Here is a 26,012-nt window from a genome sequence, read left to right as displayed (position 1 = left end):
CTTCCAAAGCCTCGAAGGAGCCCCGAGCGTCAAATAACATGCAAAGACGGGATACAGCTTGAGCAGAAACATCCGGATAGAACACATGTGAGGTCCCATTGCTCGCCAGGGCCCTACGATCCCATTTGATGGCTTCATCGAGATCAGAGATGCGCCTTGTCTCGTTGAAGCGGAGCATCAGTGAATGCGCCAGATGGCGAGCGGGAATGAATCGCTGAGGGTGGGTAGTTGGAATTGAATCGATTGAAGAACGCCCGAGTTGAATAGATTCTTCGAGACAACTTATCTCTCCGGTCCAGTTGTACTGCAAATACAATTTGCGCGCCAAGCTGCTCACGTACATCCAATAGTGTGTGTGGTTGGGAGGGCACTGTTGCAACGCTTCCCGGTTCAGAGTGACTGACTTTTCGAGGTAGCGCCCATCGGATGGAGCGAGCTGATGGTGAAGGTCGAGAAGACCTGCTACCACACGGAGGCATCTGACGCGCCCCTTTCCAGCACCGGAGACTTCTTTGAGAGTGTTCAGTCCAAGTTCAATCGCTTTGTTGAGCTCATCGATAGCGCCAGAGCGCGCAGCCTTCGCATATAGCGCCCAGAGCATCCCAGTTACTGTCTTGCACCGATCAATGTGCATCTTTGAACATAAGTGCACGGCCTGCGCGTAAACATCAAGGCATTCATCCAAATCTTCTGGTCTTCCAAAAAACTCGTATCGATAGTATAGACACTCCCCTAGGAATCGCAGGTGTCGATGTTGATCGTAACAATGAGACGGAGGCAGGTCAACCAAGGCCTGTCGCTGAATGTCGACTGCTTCGTTGATCAAAGTACGAGGCCCGTTATTGCTGGATAACATCAGCAGAATCCATGCCAAATTTAGGCGAATAGTTGCTGCCAAGTAGGTTCCCGTTGCGCAGAGTGAGATGGCTTCTCTGCAGAGCGACTCTGCAACGATCCTATCTTCGTTCCGGAAAACGTAATCCGCGTTGCTATCCAAGATGTTGGAGAATAGCCCCAGTACTGTAGGGCAACGTATCCCAGCTGTGCGGCACATAGACAGGGCTTCTTTCCCATATTTTACCGCAATATCCAGATCGCATTGCTCGGACTTGTGCCTATAGCGATCCACGTATAGATCAGCCAGCCCAATGAGAATGTGATGTAGCTTCGGACGGGTATCGAGCGGGATGCGCGGCTCCGGATTTGGGATCAAAGAACTGAAGGGAATTGGTTCCTTCGTCTCCGATAGGAGCGCCTCGTATTGCTCGATGCACTGCTGTGCGGCGTCGAGATCGCTATTCTGGCAGAATTTCTGGTGAAGCTGGAGTGCAAGATCGCAGCGCTCATTCGTATCAGATGGCACGGCTGCTGCAAGGTGCAGTTGAATAACATTCGAAGCAACAGAGAAAAACAGACTTACTTGCGCACTCGCAGATCTCCTGGCCGCAATAGATGTTGCTATCGTCTTGTCTATGAATGGATGCGTCTGCTGTGACTACTTCTGTGTGTGGTCAAGGAACGAGTGAATATGATCGCCAGCTGAGTACCAGGGCAGAAAAAAGGGAATAGACATACCAGTTGTCGTGACCGCCTCGCCTGTATCTTGCATGTCCGTTTGCCTTGCTCATTGTATCGGCAGATCCGCTTATATAGACGTTTCTACCGCGATGCGCGATAAACATAGGACCGCGCTGGCAGAAAAATAGATCCAAACAGAATTCCCAGATGTCTGACGGTTGACGAGGCGTAAGGCCGATCGCACTTGAGCACCTGGTCCACCTTGGAGGAATCATGGAGGACTCCACGGAGCCCCATATTTTAGACTTTTCACACCGCGCCGCAGGCCAACAGAATGTAGTGATTGAACCATGTCGGATAAAACACCCATCACACACCGCTGTGCTTTCGGTAATTCGAACGCATCCATAGACTACTCGAGCGCCGATCAGATGAGAGATAGCAAAAGGAATAAGGCAAGCTATATTTGGATTACCCGGTGAGGCGACCGGAATACCCGATCAGACCGAGCTGTTCACCGCGGTGCGATAGATATGAACACTCCTTGATTGCGACGGTGGCACGGTGCGATGCATGCAGTACTACCGCATACTGAGATAGATGCAGAAGCACGCGCGCTCGATGAAGGAGCTCCGCCTGATCGTGCCCTTGAACCGCAATGACTGCTGGGCGCGTCCGCCGATACCTCAGCATCACCTTGGGCAGCGACATCGCTGATGAGCCGTGGTGCTCGCGCTCAACGCGCAGATTCATGAATCCAGTTTTTACGAAAACTGATCTGGTTTGGGCGAGATGAGATGAGCATGAACGCGTAACCTGAGTCAAGGGCGCTGCCAAATCGGGGGGTCCCATGGGCCACGGGCGAGCTGGTAAGTGTTACAGGTTCCTCGTCTAATGATAAAACGTCTGAAATCGTGCTTCGGCGGGGCGCCCGTCAGTATTTCTCAACATTGCGTTGCTGACGGCGTCCGCGGCAGCAACGACGGAAATCCCGGAGATGAGACTGCCAAGCATCAGGATGAAGAAGATCGTGGCGCTCAAGGCCACAAGAGGATCAAACATCAAGTCGAAGTGCGCAGGAGATGGAGAAGATGCACTTTGTCGCGGATATGCAACACTGGGTGCCGGACGAGCAGGTCACGGGCTCGAGGTCGCCTATAAATGCCCTATGCGCACACCATACTGACCCGCGCCGACAGGTATCCCCGACAACAACACGCAGATCTCTTACGACGTGCTCAACTCTGCCTCCGCCCGCACTCGCGACGCCTCCAAAGAGCGCATCCGGGAGCCGATCATGGCCATGTTCGACGACATGAGCTTCGTCTCCCAGGGGACGGTCTTGGCTTCGGCTTTTCTGACTCTGACCATATCGAGAGAATCAAACACGGAGCGATATCGACAACGTCCCAAAGCGCCCATCAAAAGTCGTCGTTCAGTATCCCGGCGTTAACGTCCGCCGAGACGTCATGTGGGTAACGCATCCCGGTAAATTTTCTCGAGCCGGGAACGAGTATGCAGCGCAATTAAAGAGGACTGAACGAAGACTCAAGTTTGCACATGGCATCGGAGGCTATGGTGCTATTGTACATATGCACGTTGCACGAGACCGTCTGTCACGACCTTCTCACCGTTCGGATCACGATTACCTCGAGTGCGCGTAGAATTCACAAGTACAGGTACCCGCTCCTGTGAAATCATGTCTTCGAGACATTCGTGGAGGAGAGGCTATCCCATTGAACCTTAACGCTCTTATCGACGCGGACGCGGACAGGGAGCTCGATGTCAGGGTTGAAACGACGGGCACCTTCTCCAGAAGAGAATTTGGAACCGCGTCCCTCACCGAGCTCTTCGTCGGCTGTCGCATTCCGCTGACAGTTCACTTGGGCACGGAAGGTACGGTTGATGGGAGGCCCTGGAGTGACGGCGTTGGTAATAAGGATGGTCTCAGTGACCCCGGCTTTCCTGGATGCTTCTAATATTTTGCGTTCATCAAGTTAGTAGTGATCATGGTTTCATCAATGGTTTGACGTAGCGATGCACCTTGGAGCCGAATGAGGATTCTCTGGGACATAACCCACGTCATCGTATACTGTAGAGATATCCTGTATGGTCAATGTGATTAGCAGATCAACTTGGGGACTTGTTAACGATACGCGTACCCAGCAGACTGCGGCAGAGGTACGTCAGCTACAAGGGACTCTCAAGTACGCGCATGACCTACTTGCAGACCCTCGTTTCCGTATTTGTAGAATATCAGGTTCATGAGATTGAACACTAGTAAAAGCTCGGCTGAGTCTGGACCTAATAAATTAAAGGGGAACACGCACCAGCCAAAATGATGAAATACAGGACCCCGCCGTATAGCATCCTGCGCAGAATCAACATTCGACGGCTCGAAGACAGATACATATATGCACGCACATCTTCACTGTGCGTGCGGCACTGTCGGTTGTCTATGTTAAAAGGCCAAGTATCTGTGCAGAACATTGACTGACCTTCCGGACACAGATGGCCTACGGAATTGCCAGAGAAAGCACCCGCATGTGATCAAGACAACCAAGTCAAATTGCATGGCGAACACATTGAAGAGGTAGGCCGCGATGCCTGAGCGAGGAGCAACCGGTATACAACTATAACATGCATCAGGTCGCGGTTGAGGATGTGGGCTTAGAACCACAACAAACTTATGCCGAGGAACATCCACAAAAGCTAGCATGAACTGTGTCAGCTTCCTGCTGTAGATGAAACCAACCGGACCCACGGAAGCGACCCATCCAATTGGAGACAGCCTCGAGCTGCGCCCAGGTTTGTCATCCCAATAGCACGGAGCATAATGGCTTACCACGCCGCAGACAATAAATAGTGACCCTAGTCCCCATAGAACGTATTGATTCCTCTTCGATATTGTATAAGCCCGATGAAACATGATAGCTTGCGACACGATTTGCTGTAAGACTAGTACAAGAATGTTCAAAAATTCTCTTGCAACGGAGAACCCATCGAGGTTACCTTTGAAGATCGGAGCAACCATGTAATAACGCCTGCATGAGTTTTCTGTGAACGAGCTAGAGAAATATCCGTAGTTGCTGACAACGAGACAAATGACGCTGGTGTATCGTATAAGAACAAAAAAGCAGCACGACAAACTAGAGGAAACGATTTAGCCTCAATATATCTCGTTGAGAGTGTGCCATTACCTAGGTCGTTTCCTTGGTTTTTGGGCTGTGTAAAATCGCCACTCCGATGGAATTGTCATGAGATAACTGCTATGCGTGGTCAGTAGGGGTGATGCAAGGATGATGATAACTTCACTCGTATAGCGCAATACTGATCGAGGCGACGCGCAGAAAATCCGCTTTTTCGGCAGAAACGGTCCACATATTATCGTTGATTGCGGCACTGAAGTCGTCAAGAATCTGGCTTGCTCGTGTAATGGGGGCAACGGCCTTTTAAACCCTCACAATACTGATTCAATTCGCACCATGGGCGCTGATACATTAGGTTGAAGTGGAGGGTGATCGTCCGTTAAGGTGATGATGATCCTAGATGAAGGTGTGGCCATGAGCTACTTCTGATCCTGTATGGTGTATAACGATGAGAATATTGCTCTTGTCAGGGCCGTGTGGCAGAAGCAACCGCTGCTGAGCGAGGTGCGAACTCCACCCATCTCTTTCCGAATTACGATTCCCCGTTCGAATGAGGTTTGTATAGGCATACATCATAGACCATGGGCATGAGCGGGCACTGAAGCGAAGCACTAAGAAGACATCAGAACGCGAAGACTGTTTGACTGTTGGTCCATATGGACGGAAGCCTCGGTGTGCGCCGCGCTGCTCGGCCGAGACGTAATATGAATCAAGGCAGTACAGGAGTGGACCATATCACAATGGTCCGAGCAGCATAAGCGTCATAGCCGGCGCAAGCAAACGTCATATAGACCTGGTCTACCTCGCAGTGCCTTTCTGGCAGAGCGAAATTATCGTGTTGAGTGAACTGAACGTCATGTCATCAACACGACAGGGCGCCGGCTCGTCATCGGGATCATCCCGTTTACGAGTACTGCTTTCGTCCGTCGGAGGAATCCGCGGCACAGTGAAGTGTTGATCAAAAGGACATATGCGCGCAATGTCCGACTCGGAGCTTTGGGCCAGTCAACGGTCGAGGTGGAGGAGATGAGGCCGACTGATGACGTAAACTCGCTGATGCACCCGTTAGGGCCGGTTAGGTCGGCCTTTCCCCCGTGGTTGTATGTCTCAAGTCCATCAACTTTGTTCAAATGCAATGCTCGCGTTCACGTCGTCTTCGTCGACACAACTACTAACGTCCATACAACTACTGACACAAGCGTCTACACCGTTCGTCGGGCTTGCGCAGTGGCGGGATGGCGCTTCCATCATGGGTGACGGACAACCTGAAGTCACCGAAGTCGCGTAAAACCCTTGTACGTCGAGCTCGCAAAGACCGATATCATGCACAAACTTGCCCCTCGAAGCTGTACAAAGCTAGCTCGTGGACTTGTCGAGTAGCTTTGGGATCGAACTGACTTGTTCGTTTGCATAGATACGATGCTGGATCGCGTCCTGGGTCGCTTTCGTTATCATCCTCCCGAACCAATCATTGACCACCCTTGGTAATGCGGCCTTCTTTACTGCGCTCGTCAGCATGATCGTTGCACCAAGCATGCCCCTGCAGTTGTTCGTGCTGGTGCGCTTTCCATGGTGCCTCTGTTGAGGTCACGTTGGCTCATGCGCACTCGTTTCAGGCTATTGCTATGGTCATGATGGGCTTCTTGGTGGGATGGGGTCTAGGATCGGCAGCCATGAGAGGCGCATTGGCCGCTCGCAGCCAACTACTGTTGAAACACACCCTACAACAGGCTCAGCAAAGGTCGGTATCATACATCGCAATGCTACGCCGCACGGCATCCATTGTCTGACGCTTGGGACCCGTGGTAGAGCTGCCAGCTCTCAAAATCCCGATGCCGAGTTCAAAGCTGAAGTTTTCCAGGGTCAATTCCTCGATACGGAGTATGTCTGTCTCTTCGTTCGTCTGATAACGTCACGCTCAACTATTCTCTAGCTCGTCCGTCGTTTTCGGTGTCTTTCTTGCTGCAGGGACATTCTTCCTCGCTTTGGCGCGAGCGTATTTACCGAAGTTGATGGTTCTCAGCATATTCGGCACAATCTCCTTGGATGTTGTGAGTAGCCGCCGTCGGTACATACATAACAGGTCACTGACGGTTTTGAGCAGTTCTGCGTAAGCCGATTGAGTACCGCAACTTGTGTACCATGGACCTCACTCCTCGACCGCTTCTAGAGCTATGGCCCGCTGTTCCCCTTCGCACAATATACTATCCTGAACTCGATTCTTATCTCGGCGTCGTGCTACGCTGCAATCGGCGTCGTCCTGATCACGCTCGTGTTCCCCGAAACCATCAATCACGCGCACCTCGAAGCCCTCGCCGGCTTCTGCGGTGCACTAAAAGGCCTAGTGGCCATGCAAGACGAAGCGTTAGACAGCACCCACGAGACCGTCGCAGCCATGAAGGGCAAGATATCCGGTACTCGGGCCGGCTTGGTCGCGAAATGGCAGGGATGTGCGTTGTACTTGTTCATGCTTTTTACATCTGGTGGATTTTGAAGCTAATGCGAACGCGGCCAGTGCAAGGAACCGCGGTCTTCATAAACCTCGAGTTTAGCTGGGGAAAATGGAACGGGGACGACATCCTGGAATTGGAGCAGTCCTTGCTGGGCATCATCACACGTATCGGTACGTGGTATGAAGCCTCCGTTGGGGTGCACAACTAATAGAGTGCATGCTTTAGCCGGCCTATGCAACTGGACTACAGTGCTCTCCAACGTTTTCAGCACCGCCGGGCTCCGGGCTAACGATCCGAAGTCGCCAATAGAGACCGGTGACGCAGCCGACAAGGACTCTGTTTCAGAGAAGACTGCCCACGGTCACGGCCATGATACCCTTATCCTCCAGCAACTCTACAACGAGCAGCTGGAGGCGGAGCAGACCCACTCCCTCACTCTGGAAGATAGCCTTCCCCGCCTCAAGGACGCGACCTCCGACCTTCGTCAGGCTTGTGTCAGGGGCCTGTCGACCGCGCAGACCGTCATCGACAGTACCAACAAGAAGAGGTGGCAGAGGGCCGCGAAGGACGTGGAAGAGAGGATCAGATTGCTGGATGAGTCGATCGCGGGGCTGAAGGGCGCGCTAGAGGACTTCAAGCTGACCAAGAGGCAGGCGATGCTTGATCCATATGTTAAGGCGCTGCGCCCCGAAACGGAGGGAAAACAAGGGCAAGAAAATCTACCGCACAGGTCGTTACACATCTCATTGGTGTTCGCCGTGAACCTGTAGGTGTCTGTTGTCAACCCCTTGAGTACGCTTCTGAACGTTCTTGACGGATAGAATCATCACCTCGGAGATGATACTTGCTTTTCTGAACGCTCTCCGCGCGCTCGTGGATAAGCGCAAGAAGACGCGGCTGTGGGCTCCGAAGGGTCTCCGCACGGTGTGGAAGGCGGTCCGATCGAAAGGCGGAGCAGGGCAGAACGCTGCCGCAGGAGAGGACGTGGTGCCGGAGGAAGAAGATGAGGAGGAGGAGATTGAGTACGGGAGGGATCCGGATAGCAAGCCACCCGCCAACGTCTTTCAGAGAGTGATGGACGTCATCCATCGGTCGTACAAGTGGTCGAAGACACCTGAGGCATTGGTAACGGCCTTTCTCCTGTTTTGCTTGTCGTGTATTGACGGATCTACCCTGCGCAGTTTGCGTTCAAGTATACCTTTGTCAGCATTGCCCTCTGGCTTCCGGCCGTGTTCAAGTCAAGTGCAGGTGCGTGCTCTCTGACGAGATAGTTCGATTGTGTTGTCTGACATTTTTGCAAGCATTCAACTACGAGCAGAAGGGCCTCTGGTGAGAACGCTGTCATGTATAACTTGCGTTTAGACACTGACTGGCTGCATAGGGCTCTCATTATGGCGCAAACTACGCTCAACATCTATGCCTCGGATCATATCTACAAGTAAGTTGCCCATTGCCCCAGATAATCTGGTCACTGGCTCATCGATGAACTCGCTAGCCTTGTAACTCGATCTCTCGGTACATTCATCGGTGCCGTTATAGGGCTGCTTGTCTGGTATCTAGGTGAGTATTTCATCCAATAAACTCCACATACACCGGTCATTGAACTCGAACACAGGTAACGCGAGTAGCAATGGTAACCCCTACGGCACTGCAGCCGCCGTAGGTGTCTTCCTGGTGCCGGTCATGTTCATCCGTCTTTTTGCGCCGCTTCAATATCTGACCGGCGTGTTGATGGGTTGTGTGCGTCGCTTCTCTCGTCACGTCTGAACATCATCCTCGTACTTACGATGAACCTTAGGCTACTTTCGTGCTGGTGGTGGGTTATTCGTGGATAGATGCCAAGCTCCCTCTCTTCGGTAATCCCGGGATCGGGTGGCCGATCGCGTGGAAACGATTTGTTCTTGTGATGATCGGTGAGTCATTTCACGCAAAATTCCGTGTCCAAGGTTACCGATAGCTGCATGTACAGGATGCGGTGCATCGTTCATCATGATGTGCCTCCCTCCTCAATCTGGCAGGAAGGCCGTTCGGTACGCTTCGTCTTGTTTTGACCCACGCACACGATATATACTGATGGTACATGCAAGGCTTCGCAACGCGACCATCCTCACGAACGTTGCAGATCTCTACGCATTCATGATGTCGAAATGGATAGCTATGCCTGACGTCGGCAACGAGCTTAAGGGCGAGAACGGCACCGACACGCCTAAAGAAAAGAGCTGGAAGAACGACTTCCGCAAGCAGATGCGCGAGAAGATAGTGTCCATTTCTACGGAGATCGGGGCGTTGAGGCAGCAGACGGCCATGGCTGTCTGGGAAGGCAATATCAGGGGCGCTTGGCCGGTGGACGAATACCAGAAACTCATTGGCATTGAATCGGATATGATCAGTGCCCTTGCGCAGGTAAATATTCGGTTTCTTCCACCTTGTCCCCGATGACGAGACGTGCTGACATGCGCTCGGGCGTAGATTGGCGGAGCGTTGACACTAACCGATGACGACGTGCGCATCGCCTACCTCCGTCATACTAAAGTCGTGAACCCGAACTTCGTGAGTGAACGTGCATGCATCATGTACCTTACGGCAGGCTTTATGGCAATGATAGGTCACGGACGTCATGTCGACATTCATCCTCGTCGCCCAATCCTTGCGGACCGGCCAGCCCCTACACCAAGTCTTGGACATCAGTCTTCTCGATCGTGCCTTGTATCACGGCAAACTCGGCACCCCTCGTCCGGAAGTCGACGCCTCCAACGGCGGAACGAAGCCCATCACGATGCCCCGCGTGGACGAAGCGCAGTTGCGCTCTTTGGACTACGCGTACTATGCGACGGCGCTCGTCGGCGTGTTCCAGCTTGCCGCAGTGCGTATTCCTGAGCAGCATGGCGTGTCGTTACGATCGAGGTACTGATTGCATCCTCGCAGTGTCTGGATGAGTTGAGGCAGATTACGGGTCGCTTGTGCGGAACCGTGCCTCTCGAAGGGTTCGGACAGTGGAGAATTGACTTCGAGCGGTCTCATTCGTAGAGTATCGTATTCATCATAATCAGGCCGTTCGTCTATGGGGTAGCCATCGGGTTTGGGGGGGAGCTGCACCACTAATTCGCACACATGGCCGGCAATCAGACCGTAAACACACGTTGGACTTTGGTGCCCCTTGTCCTGCTCATAAGCGCTCGTTACCTCTGCGAATATTAATGCTGAAGATGTGGCTGGATGATCCGTTAGACGCTGCAGTGCGACGATCTGCAGCGATCTGTTCTGGCACTGCTATCGACCTCCATCGTGGGCGGGCGCGAACGTCGACTAGGTGACTACGATGCCGGGCACGACCGTGCCTACGGAGGACGAGCTCAAGGAAGCGCTCTCGACCCTGCGCGCTGAAAACCCGACGCTGGGCATACCGAAACTGCACGCTCTGCTGAGCTCGACGCACCCGGACTGGAGCGTCTCCGAAAAACGCACGCGCAAGGTCGTGCAAAGCGCCGGGTTGACCGTCGCGCCGCCTGGCGGATCGAGCGCGTCGAGGACGGCATACCCGAAGTCGAGCGTGATCAAGGACCTCGATATCGCGAAATGGACGACGAAGGTCGAGGTGAGGAACTTTGGAAAGGAGAAGGGGAAGGGTTTAGTCGCGAAGGAGGAGATTGGGGAGGGAGATGTGATATGGAAGGAGGATCCGTGGGTCATTGGTCCTGAATGGTACGCAAGTATACTGTACGCAAGAGTGAACTCTAGGTATTTATGAGACGAAAATATCTTCAGGGAAATCTACGACCTGCAGAGGAACGGACGTGCATGCGCGTTTTGCACCACGCCTCTCAACATCGACTCGCGACTGATCGTCAATTGCCCGGACTCGACCTCGGCCTCGTTCTGCCCGGGTCGGTTCTGCTCCAGACTTTGTCTCCAGCGTTCCGCCGTCGTCCATCCCTTGCTATGTCCGAGCAAGAACCCCGCAAGCGCGCCACTGCTGGCGTTTGCGCGGAGCTACCAGTGGATGGCGCTGCAAGCCCTGGCGCACTGCACGGCGAAAATACTGCTCGCAAACCAACAGGACGAGAAGGTGCTGGAGAACGATTGGAAGCTGTTCAGTTCGTTCGCCGAACTGGGTATGGAAGACAGGATGAGAGATTTGCGGGAGACGTGGTACGTGCACAATGTGTACTCGACTGTCTCGTCACGCTGACTGCAAGCGCTTTGGTTATAGGTCTGCAGGAGAAGAGTTCGACAAGGCCGCGTGGAAAAAGGCACACCAACTCATCGTGCACGCCTTCAAGGAACCGCCCTTGGAGGCGAACAAAAAGAAGCTGGCCAAGATCCTCAAGAAGCCTTTGCCGGACGACATAGACACAAAGTTGTTTGATTACGACGCGACGCTTCATAACCTGGGGCGAATGAGTCTGAGTACGACCAATGTCCTGGGATACTTGGCTTCCCGACGCTGACGCGATCCTAGATCTGGAGTCCCATGGAGGGCTCTACACTTTGCATTCTCATCTCAATCACTCGTGCGCCCCGAACGTATCTGTGCGGCATCTCGATCAGCGCAGTGCGCTTGCGAGAATCACCGTGATCGCAAGGCAAACCATATTGCCAGGGCAAGAGCTAACAGTGAGTCTGATTGCTGTATATACTACAGCCTCGCCCCTTCGCGCATCTATCTGACATCCCGCCCGTTGCGGGCCAGATCTCCTACGTGAACCCAGAACTCCCCCTTCCCGCGCGTAGGCGGCGACTCGGCGACTGGGGCTTCGGAAAATGCACCTGCGAAAGGTGCCTGAAGGAGGAGAAGGAACTGCAGGAGAAGGAGGGCGAGATGACAGAGAAGGAAAGGGAAGAGAAGCGGCAGGAAGACGAGCTGGCCAAGGAGTTGAAGGAGGGGCTGGGCGTCGTGTAGTGTCAGGAGAGCGATGACCGCGATATCCCCAAAACATGTAAGCCGCTGCGCGCTGTGATGACGCTACGTGTCCAGCTCACCGGATATCTTCCAGCTGTCGTTTCAGCTCTCCATATTTGCATATGAATTGCTCTGTGCTTGCTGCTTGTGCTACCTTGCTGGGCCACATCGACGTCATTTCGGTACGGTTCATGCCCATCGCCCATTCAGCCATCCATCTGTGCTATACTAGAGCTCTGAGCCCGCAGCCCAACCCTAGTTGCACGATCGAAAAGGAGTGAACTTTTCTTACTCGGTCTGTCTGAGTACAGAGTCAACGTCGCTTCCCAAAGTTGTCCCCTGGATGCTGGTGGTGCATTGTTCGGTTGGTACGAGGACCGCACGCGGCAACGACAGCGTCCATCGTACTCACTGCCCCTGGCTGACCCGTCCTCGGTCCGTAGACATCGGTGTCTCCACGCCAGTTCATCGACAGCGAGCAACGAGACACGTCGACGAATATATAGTGACGAGACTCAAGGAGTCGTTCATGTTTCTCGGCGTAAGTGACAACGTCCCGGTCATAACGCAGTGAGAGAACTAGGAGGTGTGCTTAAATGCGAACGCGGGATTGGTCGCGGTCTCCAAGTACTCGTTCGAGTTCCTCGCACGGAAGTTTGACAGAAGGACTGTACAATCCAGTGGACCGACCGAACTTGCACAAACTTAGCAGTTATATACTATTATACAGACGGGGTATACTACAATCATATAGTAAGCCGATAGATACCACGATATGCTCAGAGGTGGTTCTCGACATCCGACCAACCATCGTAATCGTCGCCCGAGTGGTCGTTCGCGTCGCTGGCGGGAGGCACCTCGGCGTGCCCGATCACAACCGCGGCATCCTCTTCTCCTTCTGCGTCGGATGTGAACGCTGACGGAGCAGAGACGTTCGAGTCGATCGGGGACGGTGGAGCCTCGGCGTGATCGTGTGTACCGAGGTCGTCGGACACCGCGCTCGAGGCTGATGGGTCAGAGACCGCCGTCGCTGGTTCACCGGGTCGTGAGGTCGCGTCGGCAGCCGGTCGGGGTGCTTCAGATGAGGGCGCATCCGACGAGGTGGCCTCCTCGGGTTGGAACGCACCCTCGGTGAGGGTGACGGGAACATCGTCGTCACGCGACGTGCGCACGGACGCAGCCAGCTCGGGTTGGGAAGACAACGTACTAGTCGAATCCTGCGAATGCGACTCTGGAAAAGATCCCTGATAGGACAATTCGGCAGCCTGCTCTGCTGGCGAATTCGCGTGTTCGTTGCGGTCGAGCAGCTCGGCTGGTGCGTCAGAGGACTCGGAGGCGTCCGTGACGGTGCCAACGAGATCGACGTTGGGAGGTACTGGGGAGGTGGTGCGAGGAGCGGGTATAGATTCGGCGTCGTCAACGGGAACGACGGCCGTTTGAGCTGCATGCGCAGGAGCATCTTCGGGCGAGAGCAGAGTCTCTGCAACTTGTTGGGAAGCCGCTATAGGTTGTCCAGAAGCCTCTGAAGAGATAGAGGGGATGCCAGCATGGGTGTCAGCAGCGCTCGCCTCCTGGTCGGCAGCCGTTCCCTCAAGTGCAACCTCCTTCTTCGCATCAGCGATGTCTTCCGTCGGAGCAGGCGAGCCGGGCCGCTGCCTCTCCACCTCGCGCTCGACCCTCTCCAGCTCATGCTCAACGACGACTACCGCCTCCTTCCTAGCCCTCCTCACACCCTCGTCACCATCGCTCTCCACCGCGTCGAGTCGCGCGAGGAGCAATCCGAGCGCATGGGTGTACTGGTGCAAGGGGCGGTTGTTCGCCGTGTACGCGAGGGGTTCCTCGCCCTCCGATTCGCCGGGCTGGTTGGAGACGGGCGAGGGCGACCGAGACGCGGTGGGGGAGGGGCTGAAGTCGAGGTGCTCCGGGAGATGAAAGTCGGACGAGAGCGAGTCGAACGACGCACGGATGTTGACGATCTCATCGAGGGAGGAGGTGCGCTGATGACGGTGCGCACGGACTTGTTCGGCCGACGCGCCCGCGAGGGCGGGTTTGCGCTCCAGAGACGATGTTCCCGGCGCCGAAGGGCTCGGGTCAAGCGCAGCAGTGGCTGGCTCTCCTTGATAGAAAGTGGCGGGCTCAGCGGAAGAATTTGATGGGCCGACCTGAAGAAAGCAAACGCGGGTGAGTCCTCGGAGAACCGACCCAGGTGAAAATAAATGGTGCATACCTGCTCGTTCACGTCGAACCGGACGTTCTTCCGCTCCTTCGGAGCCTGAGCCTGGGCAGGAGCTGAACCGGTGAAGAGGGACCGGAGCAACGTCGCCAGCGCCTCCTGGACTTCTTGGTCGTTCTCGACCTGAGCACGCTGCAGGAGCAGATCTTCAACAGAATCCCGAGACGCGGAGTCGGAAGAAGGGGCAGAATTGGGCTCTTCCTTCGTCTTGCCCTTCCCCTTGACATCGACAGGGGCGCGAGGAACTTCGGCGTGCGTCGCACACGGGGCAGAGACGGGCTGAAGGAGAGCATGAATTAGGTTCCCCATCGTGTACGCCCAGATGGCAAGCAAGCTTACCTGTTGCTCTCGCTCAGGCTCCGAATGCACAAATAATGCCTCGATGACCTTCGACAGCTCAACCTGCTGCTGCCTGAGTCTAGCCTGCTCGAAGCGCGCGAGATCCTCCTGGCGGTGGCGTTGCTCGGCCTCGGCTAGAGCGTGCTGTCTACGCCAGGCAATCTCCTGGAGGCGCCGTCGCTGCCAACGCTGTCGGAGCACGAGAAGCTCCTCCTGCTGGCGACGCGCATCCTCCTCCTGTTGCTTTCGTATTCGCGCTCGACTTAGTTCTTCCGCGAGGTCGGCGGCGAAGAGCGCGAGGAGCTCTTGCTGATGCCGCCGTTGGCGTTGGCGGTGGTAAGCCTGCGCTTGTTGACGTTCTAGCGCTTCGCGGCGGGCCCGAGCGAGGAGGTAATCGTGCTCGGCGAGGGTCGTGTGGTAGCCATAAGCGTGACGGCTGTATGCCGAGGTTGGAGCCCGGTGTGAGTAGCCGTAGCCGTCATTGTTATCGCCTAGCCCGGAAGTCCGGAAGAGGACGTGCTGCTGATGAACTGGGGTAGCCGGCACGAACGCGAGCATGACAGGCAAATTCGGAGGGTAGATGTAGATGATCGGTGGTGATTATCTCGGGCGGCTGAGATGAAGGTCGATGAGCCCCTCCATGTTAGCCCTTATAGGAAACTACGAGCGGGATGCATAAGCCATGAGTCGAGCAGAGGCTGACGCGGCGGGAGGTGAGCGCTTTCGAGAAGGAACGACGGCGGGCTCGGTTTCCGCATCCGGAAATTCCCGGAAGGTCGGGGAAGGCTGGCGAACTTTCGAGACCCTGGATCGTGGCATCCTCCTCAGAGTAAGTGGTAGCTTCATACCAAAACTTGATCATGAAACGGTCCAGAGAAGTGGATGAATGGGCTTGCGATCTTAGTTTACCGGCGTTGTTTCGTCGAGATGTACTTAGTAGCGTCTGGTCGGCACTCAATGAGGCAGACAAACCGTTTCCATGCATCGTAAAAACAAGCTACGAACACAACCACACGTCTAGATATCCTCCACGTCTTCACGTATGCTGCTGTCCGTCCTCGGAACCCTGACCCTGCCCGCCATTGGTCCGCAACATGGGACTCGCAAGCCCCCTCTCCGCCCTGCTCTCCTCCAACGACATCGAATGCACCCCGGTCCTGCTCGACGTCCTCGACAAGCCCCTCGGCGACGCCGCCCCGCTCCCGCTCCTGCTCCCCTCCCCCCTCGCGAACCGCTCCGCCGCGCCACCCTGCCCCACGCCCGTCAGATCGATCTCGCGCTCCTCGCCCTCGTCCTCGCTCATGCCCTCCATCGGCGTGCCCACCCCGTTCCCCCCGGACGGATGCATCGCGCTCCACCGCTGCGCCTTCTTCGCGTGGAACGTCCGGCTCGCGGTCGCGTTCGAGAAGAGCGGGATCAGGTAGCGCTCGTCCAGCGCCTGGAACCACTTCCCGTCGTGCTCGGCGGCGGGCACCGCGCCCCGCCTCGGGGTCGCCGCCTCGCCTGGCGCCGCCGCCGCCGCGGTGGGCGCGAGCGGCAGCACCTCGCCGCCGTCCGAGTCGTACGAATCCGACGACGCGGCGGAGAACACGGTATCCCGCGTCGCGGGCGAGCCCGCCCTCGCCAGCGCGTGGTGGTTGTACGCGGGCGGGACCGGGTAGTGCACGCCGATCCGGGGGCCGTTCGCTGCTGCAGCCGGCACCGCCGCCCGCGCCGAAGCGCGCGTCTGCTGCGCGGCAAAGTACGAGTCCTCTTCCTCGTCCGCGTACCACGCGCGCTGTCCCCTGCGGCGCATCCACGCCGCGCGCCCGCCGCCGGCGCCACCGACGACCGGCAACTCGTCTTCCTCGTCCGAGCTCGCCGCTTCGTCTTCGACGCCGGTCCGGATCCCGAGCACCTCGAGCATCCGCGCCGTCGTCCCGCCGAAGAGCACGACGGTGAGCACGACGACGACGAGAACCGTGATCCGGAGCGTCTCCGCGTTCTCGCCCTGGAACCCGGCCGCGAGCGCGACGCCGACCGCGCCGCGGAGGCCGGCCCAGAACAACATCATCTGGTACGAGTGCGGGAGCTCGTCCGTGCGCTGTCCCCTCGCGTGCCGATGGAAGAAGTTGATCGCCTCGGAGAGCGGGAAGACGGCGGCGTAGCGGGTGAAGATCACGCAGACGGTCGTGATCGTGACGAAGATGGGCTTGAAGTAGGACGTGACCTTCGAGGATGGCGCGGAGGTGAAGAGCGAGAGGCCGAGGTAGACGAAGATGAAGTTCTCCGAGAGCTGGGCGAGGGTCGCGAAGATGTACTTGCTCGTGCGTTGGGTTCGGCGCGACATGGTGTGGTACGCGTAGTGCTTGAGCGTAATGCCGCAGAAGAGGAGGGACACAATTCCGGACATGGTGATTCCGTTGGAGAAGAAATAGCAGGTGTAGGCGGAGAGCGCGACGAGGCAAGACTCTAGGCGGGGGAAGTGGGAGAGGGCGGAGTGTTTGAGGACGAGGGACATGCCGAGGCCGAAGATGACGCCAAGGGCCATGGAGACGGTGAAAGTGAGCAAGAAGATGCCGATGCCGTGGAAGAGTGACTGGAGATACACTTCTGTGCCGTGGAACTTCGAGAGCGTCCTAGATGATACATGAGAACCGGATCGATGATGGTGGTGGGACGATGAATACGTACTCGTACATGACGATGGACACAGCATCGTTCAGAAGAGATTCGCCGAAGATGACGGTATACAGTTTTGGGTCGACTTTATACTGGTTGAATATGGCCAAAATCGTCACAGGATCCGTTGCGGATAGAGTGGACCCAAAGATGAGACATTCGAGAGGGGTGAGGTTGAGGTGCTCAAGGCCGAGGGAGGACCATATGTAGACAAGAACCCTATACTACGTTGGTGAGTGGCACTAGCACAGGACACGGCGCCGAACGTACCCGACTCCGATGGCGGATATGAAGGTGCCCAAAAACGCGAATGTGAGGATAGAGCCAAAGTTTCGGAAGAAGTTCTCCTGCGTCAATACGTGGTTAAACAAGGAGTGCGATGCGTCTGAGAAAGGGTCGCACCTGCTTCAATTCGTAGCCCGAGTTAAGGATGATAGGGGGTAGGAGAAGGTTGAAGAACAACGTATGTTTGAACGTCTACCGCAGGATAGTTAGAAGTGACGAAGATAAACGCGATGGTCGAGACTCACCAGCATCTCCCGGATAGCATCCGCTTGCGCAATTCGTATGACCAGCCCTACAAACATGCCGGCAACGATGGAGACGACTGTCTCATGCACGGCTCGTATGCGCTTGATCTGAAGATAGTACGACGTCCAAAGCGATAGGATCAAGAGCGCGCAGACGAGGAACAGTGACCACGATGAGTAGTATTCCTCCTCCTCGACGATGGGTCCTGCTGAGGGCGAAGGTGAGGGCGCGCGGCCGCCCAACGTCGGCGAGGCCATGTCCATGCTTGTATGTAAGCGTCGTTACAGGAAGTATGGCGAGGTTGGCGGCGGCAGCGCGCAGAGGGAGCCCGGCTCCGTGACGTTGGATGGTGCAAGACGGGTCGAGTAGCGCGCTACGATCAATGGACGCGCCCGCGGCAGAAGAGTTCCAGCGCAGGAGAGGTAAGTGGCGGTGCTACACACCGTATGCGCAAATTAGGCGCCCGTTGCGAGTTGACCACGACACGTCGACGTCGGGCATCTGCAGACCGATAATATTAATCGCCTCTATCTACGGTCTACCATGGCACGGATCCCGGAGGATATATTGACTTGGCTCTTTGTCCAGATATGATCTGCATGGCGTCTCATCGCAAGCCTCGAGCTCTGCCTCAACTCGGCCGTCGCAAGTTTGTCTGCATGACATGGATGACCCTTGCCTCCCCGATCCATCTGCTCACTGACAAAGTTACACTGGCCGGTTGTTGTGCGATTGACCTCCGTCTACAGCACCGTATGGGCGCCGGCCGTAGTGGGCCCGGAAGGAATCTCTCCCCTCTCACATTTGCTTCGGATCCGCGCCCGCATCTATACCAGAACTCTATACTATCTAGCAAGCCCCCTCCAGTCACGATGTCACAGGTCGGATGCTCAAAATTTGCGCTTTGGGAAAGGTTATGCTGGATTGGCTCAGAGAGGCAGACAGCTCGCCGCACATCATCTGGTGAGAGTCTTCGTACCACATTGGACACCTTAGGCCGACCATTTACACGCCAGGTTCCGCTCCTTATCGGTCTCCCGTCAAAGGCGACCTACTTGGACTGCTTCATGCGCAGCACATTTAGACGTGCTTCGTAGCCGCATGGTTGTCTCTTCTCTTCCCATCTCCATGTTTGGTTTGCAGTGACACAATCATTGAACGTCCTCCTCTATGAGGTCGTTATCCACTGGCCCCCGTCATAGCCATTCTCAGAAGTCGCCGATTCGCTCACTGATGCTCACGCTTGAGACAAATGGGAGGTATAACCGTACAGTAAAATTTAATCTAGCTATTACACACAAACCAGATCGAACGCGAAACACTACGACTGGTTATCGGTAACCTTGCAGTAGTCCGAGTTGCCCGCAGGGTTGAGTGCCCACACGGGGAACGCGGGGCTGACGCCGCCCGCGCCTCCCACCGAGAACGAGAAGATGAACACGAAGATCTGCGCGCCTCCGTCGATGGCCGCGCCGAACAGGTAGTTGTACTTCCTGAAGAAGCTCGCGTGGTACTTGCGGAGGTAAAAGTGCGAGGTGAGGCCGATCGCCATCCAGGTGTTGATGTACCCGTTGGTGCCGCCCGCGAGATCGCCGAGGTTGTAGGAGAGCACGGCGGTGTTGACGAGCTTGAGCCAGCTCCAGTTGGTCTTGCGCCAGACGAGCCAGGGGATGACGGGCAGCGCGAGGCCGATGACGATGCCGAGGGGCACGACGAAGTACGGGCCCTTCGGGCCGTAGATCTCCTTGCCGAGCGCGCCCCAGAGGACGGCGTTGGCGTTGTAGGACTGGACCTGCTGGCCGGACCAGGTGCGGGTACCCTCGTTCGAGAGCAGGATGGGGCGCTCGTTGTTGATGACGGTCTGCATGATCGCGTCTGTCGAGTCAAAAAAAAAGTTGATGAGATGGGGATGCTCTAGAGGACGGCAGCGACACAGATGTTACGCACAGTTGAGGAGACCGCCGACGATCGTACCCGCCATCTGGACGATGTACGTCGCGCGCGGGGGCATCTTGGTGTACTGGCCGAGCTTGAGGTCGGAAAGCATGAGCGCGGCCTGGTTGAGCGAGGTGCCGGAGTACAGCTCGAAGTACATGTTCGCCTGGGACGAGCCGGGGATGACGGCAGACCCGAGCATCTGGAAGAGCTGGGTGACGTAGGGCGTGAAGCCGGTGATGGCGTTCATCGAGCCGTAGAACGGCAGCCAGAGGATCGAGAAGACGAGCGCGACGATGAGCGCCCACCACGGCAGGTGCGACTTCTCGGTGTACGCGCAGACCATGGCCATGATGAACGCGCCGACGGTCACACCGCCGTACCACCACATCGGAACTTCGGGGTAGACCTTCATCTTTTGGTAGTGAAGATCGTCGATGGGCGCGCGGCGGAAGGTGTTCATGAAGTTGTCCCAGATCTCCTTGCCGTGCCAGAGCCCGATGTGGACGATGGTCGCGCCGATGGAGAGCGAGATGCCGAGGTAGTAGATGACGGACGAGGGCGACTGCCACGGCTGGCCGTAGATCTCGAACGCGGTACGGTTGAGCGAGAAGTCGGGGTTGAGGATCAGGTTCTGGTCGTAGATCGAGCCGTTCTCGAAGAACAGGTTCTGCGAGATGAACGGGAAGTTCTTCGCGTGCCAGGTGTCGGTGGCGTACACGGTCGGGAGGACCCAGTAGTTCATCGCCCAGCCAACGTACTGCGAGATCTGGGTCGCGAGCGGGAGGTAGAAGGGCGACGAGCCGATGCTGAAGAGAACGTCAATATCGCACATCGCGACAATAGCGAGGGAAACGACGTACTTGGCCCAGTCGACACCGAAGCCGAGGAGACCCATGCCCTCGTTACCGTTGGCGCCACCGAAGATGAAAGTAACCCAATCCGAGTGGCGAGCGGCGAGGCAGACGATGTTGAAAGAGCCGAGGAGCGGTGCGATGTATTCGGGGAACCACTCGTAGACGAACACGCCGGCTACGATGAGCCAGAAAACCTTCAGGCGCTTCTTCTGCATCATCTCGCCCTTGCCACGGTGCAACGCGTCGAACAAATTGACGTAGATCAGGTTTTGCGGGTAGATCATCGACGTGGGATAGACGAGCTGCGGATGGAAGGTCAGAACGGGAGTTGATGCTATACTTGGAGCTGAAACCCACCATGGACCGGAACAACCCAGCGAAGCCGTATCCAATCAATTGCGAAGCTGACGGTCACATGGCGTCAGCTCTTTTCACCCCGTTATCAGTGATAGTGGGACCTACCCAGGAGAGTGAAGATGGCGTTACCCGCGTTCACGGTGATACCGTAGAACAGGTCGTCCGAGGCGAAGACGAAGCAGGCAGACGCGGCGCCAGCGGCAGTGTTGGCCATGATCTGGGCGCCGACGTGCTCCTTGATGTTGAAGGGACCCGGGTTCATGAACCGCCAGAACCGGTTGCCGTTGTGCAGACGGCTACCGGGACCAGGGATGACGTACTCGAGGAACTTGCCGATCATGAAGGCGAGCAGCTGGAGGAAGAGCGCGGAGACGGAGATGACCTGAGGGCGGAACTGGAAGAGCATGCCGAGGACGGCACCGAACACCGCAAGACCTGAGATACGTCCCCGAGATTAGAAGCCGAGCGACGATAGCGACGGAGGAAAGGATACTCACCGAGACCTGCGAACCACATGCGGAAGGTGTAGATGGGCAGGGAAGGGTCATCCTCCAGCGAGCAGAGAGCGAGGGCGAAGTCGGAAGCGGTCTCCAGGACCTTCTCGTGGCCGTTCTCGTCGTAAAGGACGGCGCCGCTCTCGTCGTGGGCGAGGTCGACACCGGTAAGCACGTCGTCATGAATACCGGCCTTCTTCTCCGAGTCGTAAGACGGCGCCTTCTCGCTATCGTCGGAGAGGACGTGATTGGGGTCGTTGATGCTGGGGTTCACATGAACATGGGGGAAAGACTGCAGCACCGTCTCATTGAGATCGGTCTGGTCCTGGACCAAGATTCCTTCGTTACCGAGGGGCATGGCGGGCTTGCTACAACACTCGAGAACGAGTGGAGCTTCCTAAGGGGGGGAGGAGGGGGTGGGAGCCAGATGGTCGACCTTGCATCTCGTCCGGGAGGGGGCTTATATTCGCTGTCCCATGCGTCCCTAGCGTCGGTTGCGCTAAGAATACACTGCCCAAATTGGGCGCGTGCGATTGGAGCATATGGAAGCGGGACCAGAGATAAGCAGGGTGTCATGAGCATAGCATGGTTCTGGATGGCACCACCCGGCATGGTCTGTGCGATCCGGGCGACGGAGGTGGCAACGTCCCGGCGAAACGGTCCAAAACAGGAGGGTTACGCATACCTTCCGTATGACATCCTGAGAAATGGCCGGGGTTTGCGATCGCTGTAAACCCGGAAAAAATCTCAATTGCGAAGGCGTCGAGGCGCATACATCCCTCGTAAACGCCTCCAACTGGCATGTATGCGCATATCTCTGTCGCGAAGGCGAGGAAAAGGAGATCATGAGCCCGGTCGACGATCAAGCACGTATCTCACCTCCATCTGAATCCGTAGGCATTGCTTCTGGTCCTTGATGCGACCTGGAAGATGCAGTAACAACCACCCACGTGGCCTTGTCAAACAGTCTCTCGACAATAAGGGTTGATGATCATAGCTTTGGTCGTGCGACAGTCCGAGGTGTGAGCCTCGTTACCTATGACGATCAGTAACAGTCCAAGCTCGTCGTCCCTCCAGCTTGTTGCGACTTTGCAAAGGCGTTGAGCAAGTCGCGAAGTCGGTGACTTGTGACGTTACTGTGACGATCCATAACGCCTGTCACCTTCTCCTGTCTCGGAGTGCAGTATATTCCATACATAACGTTTGGAGGACGGTAACGCGTCTGGAGACGGGCTGTAAGGGCACTGGTGAATCTGACGGCGCGTTCTGGCCGCCACAGTTTGCCCCGGCACACGAGCAACTCATTAGCCGGCCAGGCACGCTGCAATTCTCTCCGCATGCAAAATCCCGATCACACCTCCCGGCGAACTTCCGGCGATCTCGATGGGGCCGTTCGGTGGCGCGTCCAACTTAATGATGGATCGCATGGCTGTCGGTCCTTATCGTTCTCCCAGAATAACCTCTCGCCTCGTCTCAATGGGCCGGTGTCGTTGCGCGCGACGCGATAACGGCACCGACGTTGACGATTGTCGTCCCTCTCTCTCTCGCGAAGCGACATCGCCTCAAGCGCCGTGCCTCGTCCCTTGAACCCCATTGTCTTCTCTCAAGGCTATCAGGCAGTCTTTGATCTGCAGTGCGATCATCCTGATTTCTGATCGCACGAACGAAGCTGATGTTCGAGCTCCGGTTCTCATTCTGCGCTCCATATTCTTCTTAGCGCCATCGCATTGCTGCTCTCACGAAGGTAACCCCAAGCCGCCCTTTCGCGCCAATGACGTCTGTGCGAATCGCCTTGTTGAAGCAACTTGGGCTAGGGTCTAACATGGGTACACCCGGATGTACCCGGGACCCGGCTGCAGGTACTTTGCAATTCAGAGGCCAGGATTGTACCCACCCGGGTATGTTACAGCGGGTACGGGTCAGGTACAAGTACGGGTTGCGGTATTACCCGGGTACTACTATGTATACTAGTCAGAGTCAATATCAATCGCCGCGTTAGCAGTTGTTGCATCAGATACCCCCACTGCGACACGTTTTCCATTCTTTCCATGGCGAAGCATGGATGCCACATCATCTACGTTATCGAGTAAGCCTTCCTTCCGCCATGAGCCGACGGCCATCTTGGCCCTGAAAGTGCGGGGCGCAATGTTATGTTGCGTGTAGTTGACTTGAAGGCGTGCGTCGGAGAATGCACGCTCACCGTCCACTGACGAAGCTGAAGATCGCAAATGAGTTGATGGCATGCAGAGCACATAAGGTAATGGTCAACGTACCAGGTGCGGAACAGAAGTCCAATGCAAATCTGGCGAGGCGAGGGAACTTGGTGATCTGGTTACTCCAATATGAGAGGAGACCACCAGAGGCTTGAATGATGTCTTCGGGAATTAGGGCAGCATCGAGATAGCTCTCGATGGTATCGGCTTGGACCATAGAGCGTGCATTAGCTGGCTCAGGATGGGGATTCGATGCCCATATAGAGCTCTGCAAACTGTCAGACGAAGGATCGGGTGTATACTTGGACACTCACCTGGCGTTTGAGCGGTGCGGCAATAGCCGTTGAGCTGGCACCAACAGCTTCGGTGTTGTTCGAGTCGCCCGCATAGATCTCTCTGAAGGTGCGTATCGTGATGGCCTTGACTGTGCTGATATCTTCAGCAGACCACTGGCGAACAGCAAACCATTGCAGCTTCCTCCATGGGCAGAGAACTAAACATAGACATTGGTCAGATTCCAAAGTAGTGCAGGCAGACTGACATACCCATTGCAATACGGTAGATCTCGTTATCATCACTGAGGGCGTAGTACTTGCCCACCACGAGAAGAGAAGCTTGCGCCGCAACCCGGATGATCGGAGGAAGCTGTGCATGTTTCTGATCACAAACGGCCACCAGTTGAGCCTCGAACGTTTCAAGCATCGGGATTGTCTCGCAAATGAGCGGAACCTCATTTTTGGAGAACAACTTGGTTGGTGTATCGAATATCTGGATCTGATAAGCCTCAAATCGTAGAGATGAGGTGTGAGACCATACCTCCAGAACACTGACAAGATCTTCAGCAAGCTTCCATTGCGAGGGCGAGAGAGCATATGCATCAAGTGCATTCTCATCATCATTCGTCAGCTGCTTGACTTGCTTCTTGAAGTGGATGTGGGCGGACAGGCAGGCGAGCTCAGAGTTCCAGCGCGTCGCAACACGGCGGTCCAACGTACGCTTCTGGCCCAACATGGCTGGATCAGCGGCTACAAGCCGGTTGAACTTCTCGAAGAGAGTCGCCGAATCGTGAACGCGACGTGCAAGACCTGCAACCTTTTGGAAACATTACATTAGCCGCTGCCAATGGATCCGTAGGATATTGGACACACCTTTGGGAAGACGCCTAAGGCCTCCTTTCTGGTCTCTGGAGTGAGATCGATGCCGTACAGTATCGAGCAGTCACGGATGGCCTGTTCGTGAACACTACGAACAACCTGTGCATCATGCGCAGCTTTGCTTGGATCATTGCCTCCTGGATTGGATGCATCCGGATCGTCAGCCGCAAGGTCAACTTCATTTACATCCTCGCCATCCTCGACGATGACCTCTTCTACTACAGGTTCTGCTGGAAGCATGCCACCAGACTGGCGGCTACGTCTTGCATTGCCCGACCGAACCGTGACCTTCTTTGCTGGCTTCGGTCGTGAAAAAAAGAATCCAATCATGGCCTAACGGATGATCAGTAACATTCATGTGGATGATGAAAGGACGCACCTTTGCGACAAGGTTTATGGTATGCGGTGCACATCTACCACGCCAGGCCATTCCCTTGAATGTTGCGATGTCCTGCCCCATCTGGATGACCATCTTGTCGTTGTTTCCGGCATTGTCGAGGCAAACAGAAAGAAGCTGTCAGAAGTATGAGCATCACAGACCAGCTCATAGTCAAGTCAAAGTACATACACGGTCCTTAAGCCCATAACGGTCAAGGCACTCGACAAGTACCCCGGAAAGATACTCGCCGGTATGTGCTGACGTGAGGCTGATGCAAGGATCAGCATTTAACTGGAAGCAAAAAGAACGAATTCCTACCGAGCAAACTCCAGAATCACGCGGCGGATCTTCTTGCATTCTTGGTCCCACCAGACGGCGACAATACCAAGCCACGACGTGCCAAAAAATGGTGCCGTCCACCCATCAACAACCAAGTGAATACGATTCATTCCCTCCTATACAAAACATTTGAGTACTATCATGTGCTGATATGCAAGCGTCTGTCATACCTTGGTCAATATGGTCTTGATATGCCGTGCCCCTTCCTCGTAGATAGCCACAGTGTCCCGCAAAATCGTGAGCGGCGATGGCAGAACTGTGCCGGGGCGCAGCATCTCGACCTTGGCTCGGTAGTCGGCGTCGAGGACGGAGTTGAAGGAACGATGGCTGCTGGCGCAGCGAAGTGCAATGAGTGCACGATGCCGTAAGGGAGAATACGCAGACACTGCATCGTGCAGTGTTTGCTGCTGGGGATGAGAGTCCTTCGCCAGTCCATGTTGCTTATTGCATTTCGCGATCCCCTTCGTGAGATTGGTGGTGCCTTGACAGTTTTGAGCAAA

At 55.8% G+C, this 26,012-nt stretch overlaps 10 protein-coding genes across 10 annotated transcripts in view; 2 read left to right on the top strand and 8 right to left on the bottom strand.

Annotated features, from left to right (window-relative positions):
- Positions 1-1,054, bottom strand: part of PUNSTDRAFT_75137 (uncharacterized protein) — a gene marked incomplete at both ends in the record, with an annotated part of 4,837 nt that extends 3,783 nt beyond the window's left edge. Inside the window, 2 exons of the mRNA XM_007387556.1 lie at positions 56-462; positions 502-1,054. Coding sequence (XP_007387618.1) covers positions 56-462; positions 502-1,054 — 960 coding nt within the window. The remainder of the gene's footprint in view (positions 1-55; positions 463-501) is intronic.
- Positions 1,055-3,215: 2,161 nt separating this feature from the next.
- Positions 3,216-4,093, bottom strand: PUNSTDRAFT_137894 (uncharacterized protein; the record flags this gene model as incomplete). The annotated part of the gene is made up of 7 exons (XM_007387555.1): positions 3,216-3,493; positions 3,562-3,623; positions 3,681-3,688; positions 3,743-3,795; positions 3,849-3,889; positions 3,943-3,963; positions 4,017-4,093. 7 exons carry the CDS (start codon positions 4,091-4,093, stop codon positions 3,216-3,218), a joined length of 540 nt encoding a protein of 179 aa, XP_007387617.1.
- A 1,809-nt stretch (positions 4,094-5,902) lies between these two features.
- Positions 5,903-10,255, top strand: PUNSTDRAFT_107508 (uncharacterized protein; the record flags this gene model as incomplete). Its single annotated transcript, XM_007387554.1, has 21 exons — positions 5,903-5,962; positions 6,082-6,225; positions 6,284-6,408; positions 6,477-6,548; positions 6,601-6,718; positions 6,772-6,777; positions 6,838-7,117; positions 7,183-7,290; positions 7,346-7,886; positions 7,942-8,245; positions 8,302-8,368; positions 8,422-8,449; positions 8,502-8,558; positions 8,616-8,680; positions 8,736-8,860; positions 8,919-9,033; positions 9,090-9,150; positions 9,208-9,523; positions 9,590-9,670; positions 9,726-9,983; positions 10,046-10,255. 21 exons carry the CDS (start codon positions 5,903-5,905, stop codon positions 10,145-10,147), a joined length of 3,033 nt encoding a protein of 1,010 aa, XP_007387616.1. The 3' UTR covers positions 10,148-10,255.
- A 184-nt stretch (positions 10,256-10,439) lies between these two features.
- Positions 10,440-12,020, top strand: PUNSTDRAFT_75188 (SET domain-containing protein; the record flags this gene model as incomplete). Its single annotated transcript, XM_007387553.1, has 5 exons — positions 10,440-10,822; positions 10,886-11,266; positions 11,331-11,527; positions 11,580-11,734; positions 11,811-12,020. The coding sequence occupies 5 exons, from the start codon at positions 10,440-10,442 to the stop codon at positions 12,018-12,020; spliced, it is 1,326 nt and encodes a 441-aa protein (XP_007387615.1).
- Positions 12,021-12,700: 680 nt separating this feature from the next.
- PUNSTDRAFT_55110 (uncharacterized protein) lies at positions 12,701-15,199 on the bottom strand. Its single transcript, XM_007387552.1, has 2 exons — positions 14,248-15,199; positions 12,701-14,182 (listed from the first exon to the last, which is right to left on the bottom strand). Exons 1-2 carry the CDS (start codon positions 15,148-15,150, stop codon positions 12,800-12,802), a joined length of 2,286 nt encoding a protein of 761 aa, XP_007387614.1. The 5' UTR covers positions 15,151-15,199; the 3' UTR covers positions 12,701-12,799.
- Positions 15,200-16,432: 1,233 nt separating this feature from the next.
- On the bottom strand, positions 16,433-18,041 carry PUNSTDRAFT_33423 (sodium/hydrogen exchanger; the record flags this gene model as incomplete). The annotated part of the gene is made up of 5 exons (XM_007387551.1): positions 16,433-17,210; positions 17,266-17,472; positions 17,524-17,600; positions 17,656-17,730; positions 17,784-18,041. Coding segments are annotated over 5 exons (1,395 nt in total), but the record flags the coding sequence as incomplete, so codon positions are not given.
- A 997-nt stretch (positions 18,042-19,038) lies between these two features.
- Positions 19,039-21,802, bottom strand: PUNSTDRAFT_128027 (OPT oligopeptide transporter). The gene is made up of 6 exons (XM_007387550.1): positions 21,431-21,802; positions 21,039-21,368; positions 20,934-20,980; positions 20,583-20,878; positions 19,732-20,528; positions 19,039-19,659 (listed from the first exon to the last, which is right to left on the bottom strand). Exons 1-6 carry the CDS (start codon positions 21,783-21,785, stop codon positions 19,106-19,108), a joined length of 2,379 nt encoding a protein of 792 aa, XP_007387612.1. The 5' UTR covers positions 21,786-21,802; the 3' UTR covers positions 19,039-19,105.
- A 1,679-nt stretch (positions 21,803-23,481) lies between these two features.
- On the bottom strand, positions 23,482-23,719 carry PUNSTDRAFT_37147 (uncharacterized protein; the record flags this gene model as incomplete). Its single annotated transcript, XM_007387549.1, has 2 exons — positions 23,482-23,642; positions 23,701-23,719. Coding segments are annotated over 2 exons (180 nt in total), but the record flags the coding sequence as incomplete, so codon positions are not given.
- A 199-nt stretch (positions 23,720-23,918) lies between these two features.
- On the bottom strand, positions 23,919-25,124 carry PUNSTDRAFT_74871 (uncharacterized protein; the record flags this gene model as incomplete). Its single annotated transcript, XM_007387548.1, has 4 exons — positions 23,919-24,133; positions 24,186-24,408; positions 24,457-24,732; positions 24,789-25,124. The coding sequence occupies 4 exons, from the start codon at positions 25,122-25,124 to the stop codon at positions 23,919-23,921; spliced, it is 1,050 nt and encodes a 349-aa protein (XP_007387610.1).
- A 594-nt stretch (positions 25,125-25,718) lies between these two features.
- Positions 25,719-25,889, bottom strand: PUNSTDRAFT_36609 (uncharacterized protein; the record flags this gene model as incomplete). The annotated part of the gene is made up of 1 exon (XM_007387547.1): positions 25,719-25,889. A coding segment is annotated over one exon (171 nt), but the record flags the coding sequence as incomplete, so codon positions are not given.
- Between the last annotated feature and the right edge of the window lie 123 nt (positions 25,890-26,012).

Source organism: Punctularia strigosozonata (genome assembly GCF_000264995.1).
Source record: "Punctularia strigosozonata HHB-11173 SS5 unplaced genomic scaffold PUNSTscaffold_14, whole genome shotgun sequence".
NCBI classification, from domain to species: Eukaryota; Fungi; Basidiomycota; class Agaricomycetes; order Corticiales; family Punctulariaceae; genus Punctularia; species Punctularia strigosozonata.
The sequence above is the reverse complement of the archived record's forward strand: the minus strand, read 5'-3'. Positions and strand labels throughout refer to the sequence as shown.